This window comes from Neltuma alba, unplaced genomic scaffold (assembly GCF_004799145.2).
Source record: "Neltuma alba isolate B1F8T4 unplaced genomic scaffold, ASM479914v2 tig00004377_pilon, whole genome shotgun sequence".
Lineage (NCBI taxonomy): Eukaryota > Viridiplantae > Streptophyta > Magnoliopsida > Fabales > Fabaceae > Neltuma > Neltuma alba.
Window position 1 is genome coordinate 420616 of NW_021633681.1, and position 7918 is coordinate 428533.

General features: G+C 38.3%; 1 protein-coding gene across 1 annotated transcript; it reads right to left on the reverse strand.

Annotated features, from left to right (window-relative positions):
• Nucleotides 1-2464: 2464 nt before the first annotated feature.
• Nucleotides 2465-7445, reverse strand: LOC114744534 (5'-3' exoribonuclease 3). Its single transcript, XM_028932700.1, has 23 exons — nt 7260-7445; nt 7036-7138; nt 6827-6903; nt 6541-6732; nt 6325-6444; nt 6152-6214; nt 5994-6044; nt 5734-5904; nt 5578-5655; nt 5327-5476; nt 5147-5245; nt 4931-5035; nt 4718-4804; nt 4538-4608; nt 4304-4432; nt 4157-4233; nt 4029-4069; nt 3857-3931; nt 3601-3725; nt 3436-3513; nt 3266-3341; nt 3145-3191; nt 2465-3021 (listed from the first exon to the last, which is right to left on the reverse strand). Exons 1-23 carry the CDS (start codon nt 7443-7445, stop codon nt 2559-2561), a joined length of 2664 nt encoding a protein of 887 aa, XP_028788533.1. The 3' UTR covers nt 2465-2558.
• Nucleotides 7446-7918: the final 473 nt, after the last annotated feature.

Genomic DNA, 7918 nt, shown 5'->3' on the forward strand with positions numbered 1-7918 from the left:
AATTAATGCGAAAAAAGTTCATAATAACGACTTTGGAGAAATCATGCCTCCCTTTTATGTTTGAATGTTGTCAACATCAATGGGGAAGGAAAAACTCTCTTAAAAATGATTTTTTTTCTCATTTAAAAAATAATAAAAAATTGGATGGACGTGTAAATAAATTAATGCATGGTGTGCACAAATAAAGTGAGCGATTCAAAGTAGGAAAAACGATTTAGTACCAACAATGACGTAGTATATTGACAGCTGGCAGATTCGCTTAATTATAAATCTTTATATATGCAATGCTCCTGTTATCTTTCGTCATGCAGATTATTTATTTATTTATTTATTTTGACAAGCTGAAGGTTTACGCACAAACCAAACCATGTTCGGCGTAAATCCATAGCACACCGCCGGAACAAGTCAAGTACAAGGATACAAGCTCTGAGATAAGAAATCTATTTACACTAATTGGAAGCTCTTTAATTTCTCTTAACATCACCCATTGCTTTTGGCGAAGACAAACTCCATTAATTGTCGCCCTAATTTCAAGTTGTGGCTTCTCTGTCAGTGTTGAATAGCGCATGATCAAAGTTTAAAAGGGGTACTCGCGTAGATATCTCCAGGAAAAGAAAAAAAAGAAGTAAAAATGATTTTATTGTTTTGTCACCCAACACATATATCCAACAGTACATAATATTGAAATAATCGATGGAGAGGGGATGATGATGTGGAGGAGGCGATTCACGAGACAGATGAACGTTTTGATGGAGCTTGTTGGTTGACAGGAGCATGGCGGAGTCATGAGGGAGGCGAAGCCTGTTGGCAGATATCGGCGAAAGCCCTGAGGATGAGTTGGTGATGACATGGCAAATTGAGCTTAAGAAACCACTGGAGAAGCTCTCTCACCTCACTCGCTGAGTAAATCTCTCTCTCCATCATCATTTGGATGATGGTGTCCTTGAAGTCATTATATGGGTTTTCCGACTTCATCTCCACCACGACGCTGCCGCTCAGTTTCCCGCTCATGGAATCCTCCGCCGAGACCGACTGGGGAATGGATGCCGATGAAGTTACGGTGGTCGGAGGATCTGGATTTGGATGGCAGCAGATTTTAGGCTTAGGTGTAGGGTCGTATATGTCAAAGGGCTTCGGGTTGCCACAATTGCCACACCCTCCATTTGCTCTGAAAATGCTTCTCAGCAGGTTCCTTTTATTATTCCTACTCATTAACTGAGATGACTGAGATTACTGGACACTCTGGCTTTGTGTTTTTGTCTCAGATATATATTAACATGTGGGAAGGTGTGCAGGAAGATAGAGTGAGAATTGAGATGAAACTTACATAGCAAGCTGTGAGTTGCAGACTCAGAGAGGCGTCGGAAGCGTTTTATGAAGCCATTTGTGTTGACCTTATAAGCTCCGCAAGGGATTCATCATTATACGAGCAATCCTCCAGAGAAGGCATTCTGTATTATAAGATTTTCAGTGTTTGATTATAATGTGATATGTTGTTTTTTTATTTCAAGTAATAGTGCCTCCTCCTACGCCCATATGAAGGAAGAGTTTGATATTTTAATGATTTATGGCTTTTAGAGTCAATGCTTATCTCTCTCTGTAAACCGGCTAAAAAAAATCTTCCTAACCCCAGAATAAACAAAATTTAAAAGATTAATGCATGCTGCCGTGGATGAATGGATGCCGTGCAGATGACTTTTAAATCATAAAACAGAATAACAACTTCTAAATGAATAGAAACAATCACAAGACTCCTGGAAGAGTTGACGTTTAACCCACGGAACATATTATTTTCTAGGTGCCTTTTATGCATTTTCTTTCTATTTCTTTTGCCAATCGCTGTCTTCATCCTGTCTATTATCAATTCCCCACCCCCCCAAGTGTACGCTTATCATTTCAACGTAAGCTCCAATCGAAATATTGATATGTTTTCTTGACGTCACTCAAAAATGTAAATTTTACCTGTCGGGATTAAGAGAGATATTCAAATATCCAAACCAGAAGTAATAACTTCGGTCTTCAGAAAATTCATAGGAGAAACTAAGTTTTAAGGTTTAATTAATGCTTCTTAATATGTTATACCATACATGTATTGCCGTCGTGGATTTTTTTCCCCGAATTAAACTAAAGAACTCAAACTGAGGTCACACTCACATCAATATGTGAAGGAACAATGTTCATGATCCCCAAAAAGTCCGGTGACGCAATAGCTATAATCCGAGCCAAGTTCGATGATCATATCGTCCCCGCATTCGTATGTGAGTTAACAAGTCTGTATCGGCCATGAATCTTCGTGGTTCTGAATAAACTACTTGTTCTACTTATGGAATCTAAACTGGGTCTTATCTAAACTTTGTTTAAACTTCCTTTTTAAATATACCAGAACGCTTCTTTAAATCAAGCGGGGACCATTCTTTTCAGCTTTCAGTCCAGCAAGAGCAAAGTTTTCATATAAGAGCAACAGTTAAGTCAAAAAGGCAGTCATTTGCGTAGAGAAACCTGAAACAACATTTCAACTTTTACCCCCGAGATTTTCATGTTTGATTAGGAAATCCATTTCAAGATTTCCTCCAGGAATTTACACGATCGGAGGCATGAGAGCCTCTGCCTCGACCCCAAACAAAAGGTTTCGCGTCAGCTTGAAACCCATGATTACTGCTATTACTGCTGAACTGATACGCGGAACTGTTTCTGCTGGATGCCGGAAACGACACTGTTCCAGAACTACGACTGGGGGTTTGATTGGATTGGGGATGTGATACTACCAGTGACTGCATTTTCCGATCAAGTCCCACGTCAGCACTGGGAGTGCCCCTACCTGAACCTGAACTCCATCCAACACCTCCACCTTTGTAAATGACGCTACCATATGAGGAGGATCCAAAGCTGCTTCTACTTCGTTCGTTAGTTTTCCATGTATTATTGTAATTGCTGTTTGCGTTTCTGCTGCTACCACCTTCGTTAGTTTTCCATGTATTATGGTAATTGTTGGCATTTCTAAACTTGCTTTCATATTGGGACCTGCATTTTCAAGCTCCTCAAAATTATATACATACAACTATTTCCTACCCGATTCCTAATTTCCTTACCCTTCCGAGAGGATTAAAACGAAAGGGAGGAAGATGGCAAAAGAAGAGGTAATACCGTTCATGCCAGAGTGCGGTTTCCATAATATCATCACCAGAGATTGTCTGCATAATTTCATAAAAATTAATCGCAAAAGTGCCAACTTCTGTTAAACCAGATAACGTCTGCTATTTCTTACCTTTTCCGGTAGGTTCAGGCCATGAAGTAAACCAGGAATACGTTTACCACCACCTGGCAGCTCATAATAAGCACATCTGCAGAATACAATAACATCAAGTTGGAAAAAGTTGAAACATGAATTTGAATTAAGGAAAGGAATGGACAATAGGACATGTTTTGAGATCATACATGGCACAATCCTCCTGAGACTCAAAATCTACCTTAACATCCTCAGTGCAGAGTCTTACGAAACCCCCGATTCCATCACTATTCAAGAATGATGAGAAGGGTCAAGTCATGGGATTCAAGGGATCTCATCAATTATAGCATTAATACAACAATCCACAAACGAACCTTATGCTTATTTCAATCTTATTTGCTACATTTTGCCGGGAAGATCTAATCTTCGCCGCTAGCTTGGTAGATCCTGCAACAAACAGTAGGTCTGAACCTACTGAATTCCTAATTGCTTCTTCTTCCTGAAAAAGACACAACAGAGGAATCGAGGTTCGAGGATATTCCTTTAGCATCTACGAAAGAAAAGTTCAATTTTTTTTATCTGAAAAAAAAAATGAATTCTTGTTATTGAAAACCTATAAGTAAACCATACAGTTAACTCCTTCTCGAGTTTTCTTGATTCAGTCAAAAGCCGCGCTTCATCTATAAATGGAAGTTTCAACGTGCCCTGTGACACAATTGATGGTTCTGTTAGCATACTGCACTGCATGGGAAAAAAAGATTTTGATGATTCTATTAAGTGAAAGTCGAAAGATAAATAAAACCTGCCACATGAACCGCTTTCCATCCGTGTCAACTTCAAAATCTACAAATTCAAAGCAAGATAAATAAGATGAAGAAAATAGAAAGCATTAACATTTTGAATGCTTTGGATTCTTAACATAAAACTTACTATGTGGATAAAAGTCAATTATGTTTGATTGCTCATCGACCATCAATTGTGAATATGACTTCGGTAGTGCATGAGCGCTGCCCCAGAAGTAAAATCAGTTTCATTTTCGTAGGAAAGAAAAATGAACATGAAATATCGAATGGTTACCTCCTGGGGGGCAGAACAGCTAGGAGCTGATCAAAAGGTTTTAATGGGACCCCTTTCTGAAAGTTTAATCTCACCTGAGTCATGCCCCTAAAATCCGAAGCAAAAGGAGCATAATTGTAAGGGTAAAACCTGCATGATCCAGTTCTTATGTCTTACAATTCACATTCACAATTCAGTAAAAGAAATTATACAAAACCGAAAATTCAGTATATATATCCAAATCGATGGGCTAACCATGACCACGAAGGAACACCAAAATAATAGTATTTAAGCACCCATAACAGTCCCTCTGTGTACTTATTGACCTACAGGAAAATATTATCAGTCAAATACATTCACTATGCAACGTCAGTATAAAAATATAATACAACCATTTGAGACAATGGTCTGGAGAAGAAATAATTGTACACTTACTATTTCTTTTCTCTTGGATTCGATACTTTCCACAGAGAATTTCACTTTATAATACCTTTCTTTCCAACCCTGTGTTCCTAATTTTACCTGCAATGAATTGGAACAGCGCATGCTAATTGATATCCGTTACTTTCTAGAACATGCATGCTGGTGTAAATAAAAGAATCATTCAAAGAAACTAATTAGGAACCTTCACAGTGCAATACTCCATACCTTATCATTTGGAAACACTCCACTTCTATAGAGATCTAATTTGCGTTTGATGCAATTATTTAATTGTTCTTTTAACTCCTTTGTGTTCTGCATAATCTGCTGCTCCTTCATATCACGGATCAAAATATCATTTCACACGAGACACAGTAATTTATTTTTGTCATTATTTGTAAATACAAGCTAAATTGTTCTTCCAGGGAGGACTTGCCAACTTACTTCTGAATCAGCAGAAACAGTGGGATTCTCACAGAGGAAAACAGATGTCGAAGTACTTTCGTAGCATTGTTCAGAACTTGCATTCTCATCTTCCTGTTTCTGGGCAAGAATGAGTGAATTACGAGGATCTAAGATTAACGTCAACGTATAGATGTTTCAAAGTCGGGTATTTCAACTTACAGACTGTTCATATTCTCTCATACATCTTCTCAATACTTTCTCTCTTATTTCGGATCTTTTTGTGAAAATTTTCTCTTCATATGTTCCAACCAAAAGGATGAATTTTTCAACTCTTGATAACTTCACAAAAGCGGCTTTCCCGTCCTCGACCTGTTAGTATCATAGGGGAGAGCGTAGTGCTCGCAAAAGAAAGTTCAGACTCAGGAAAATATAATTTATATTATATATACAAGGAACAAGAGGAGGTTTACCTTACTCATATCAACAAGATAGCCTCCAATATTCTTGAACTCTTTCTTGTAAACTGTCATTAGTAAATCCACAGCATCCTACAGGACAATAAGAAATAATTAGCAGCAGGCTGAAGCCGTATAACATACACGGCAAATAAATTTTGGTAAAATTACCTCGTGAATTTGCAAAGAAGGCAAGGGAGGCAGGAAATCATTTCCAGCCAAAAAGCAGATGAAGATGAAATCATCAATTATCCTCTCAAATTCGATGTTGAATTCTTTGGGTGGATCTTGTATGTTCAAGTCATGTTGAAGGTATTCCCTCAACAACCTAATGTCCACAAACTGCAGAAAGGAAAAATAGACAGTTGAAACTAATAAAGAGTAACGATATCCACTAACTGGTGAAAGCAATAATTACTTATATATGATACCTCGAAAGGTATTGCCGCACTTTTTGGTTGCTGCTCTGCTGTGACCGCAACCTGTTTATCATATACACCAGTTAGAAAATAACATCAACTATAAACGTCAATGGATCTTAAGTCATCTATCAATAAATACACTTCTAGGTATCAAAATTCAAAACCACCTCTCGTAGTATTGAAAAATGTGGTTCATGTGTTGCCAGGGCTAGCATTATCAAGTCAGCATCCTGAAATACAAGTTTCCAACATGAATAAATAAACCAGGAAGGTATTCGAAGCTCTCAGCAGAATGAAGCTATACAAAAATACTAGTCAAGCTCTGACTGATTTTTGGTACCAGCCCATATAAGCAGTGTGTGGTATTTGGATCATAATCTTGCAGAGTCCTCTGCCTTCGTATGAAAGACGTAATTTTATGTTCTCCTTCTCCACTGACATTGGCGTCAGAGAGAATCACCTGAGGTGCAAATGAATTATACAAGTTAAATGTGTTGTATAGCCGCTATGAGTGAAAAAGTAATGCCAAGCCCACGTGTATAAACCCTACACGCACCATAATATTCCTCCAAGATGGATCATGGGTTATCTTCTCAAAGATATAGTCTTGCAGGGTTCTTGATAGTCTGTGCATGAACTCGGTGCCCGGTGTAATCACATTGGAGTCGGAAACATCCGGTTCTCGTTTTGGAAGAACTTGTTTGCCATCCATTTCGAACTGCCTTCTCAACCTGTTTTCCTCCCATTCCTATGAAAAACGAAAGAGGGAAAATATACCATTTATCAAGCCCCCATGATCAACAGAAATGGGCCAATATTCGAATTACATTCCTCAAACTCACCCTTATTTCCGCGTCTTTTGCTGATCGAAAACGCCTCGATCGCTGTTGGTTCATTTTGGCCCGAGGGGCTACTCCGTCTGTGAGAGAAACATGCAAACAGTATCTTTAGTCTTTCAAACTATTCACAGATCGACAACAGAACCAGGAGACAAAGCTGTTCCAGCTAGTATTTTTAATTAGTTAAGGTGATGAAATATTACGTCCCTCACCTATTGCCACATACACGAGCTTGCGAGGCTTAACTATGTTGAAAAGCCGATCAATGTGTTCAAATACATTGTGGAATACTTCTTCGATCGTTGTCGGAGTGCTCTGCGTATCATAATATCAAATTTTGCGGTACTCTTACAGGTTTTATTATACAAGCTCCGAATATCATAATACATTATTCACACACACAAAAAAAGGAGGGGAAGAGAGAGCAGTGAGTTACATCATCGTCATCTGGGCGGAGGCAGGGGTGGATGACTCCATTCAAGTCAAGGTACAAGTTATCAAAGACTTGGGCATTGGAATTAGACAAGGTGGCATCTTCAGTGTCTCCTGTGTCTTGGCGGGCTTTCACTATAACCTTGTCATATTTGCTAACCAGCCATTTGTAGAATGCAGGCACGCCCATCTTCTTCTGTCAAACTCTTCGCTGCCGAGTGACTGAAACTAAGCGAACTGCGACGATGCTGTTTATATAAAGATGGGAAAAGCAGAGGAACACGGGTGCTTTAATTTAACAAGAAGAGAGAGGGAAATTGTGACGCAGCTTGCCAAGTCCTTCATTTGGCGGCAAACAATTGGTTGGGCTGATAATAATATCTAGAATTCTAGATGTGGCTCTTCAGTCTTCAGTTCGCGTCTCGATGATACACCCTTTAGTCTTCCGTTTGTTGGAACCGTACGTAGGAAAACAAAAGAAAGCTTTGAAAAAGAAGGAAAAATTGCAATAAATCTTACTAAAAAATTAAATACAATTTTTTTAAATTATCAGATTAATCTGAAACCTTACAGAAGATTTTACTGGTTTAATTACTAAATTATCCTTATTTTTTAAATATATATTAATAATTAAAAGCACAGTTGTTAACAATTTAATGAGTA

Excerpts from the sequence above, each read along its gene's own strand:
- LOC114744534 (XM_028932700.1), bottom strand. The coding sequence starts at position 7,445 with ATGGGCGTGCCTGCATTCTACAAATGGCTGGTTAGCAAATATGACAAG. Across the intron at positions 6,215-6,324 it reads CACACTGCTTATATGGGCTG|GATGCTGACTTGATAATGCT; the intron begins GTACCAAAAATC and ends CTTGTATTTCAG. Across the intron at positions 6,045-6,151 it reads ATTTTTCAATACTACGAGAG|GTTGCGGTCACAGCAGAGCA; the intron begins GTGGTTTTGAAT and ends TATGATAAACAG.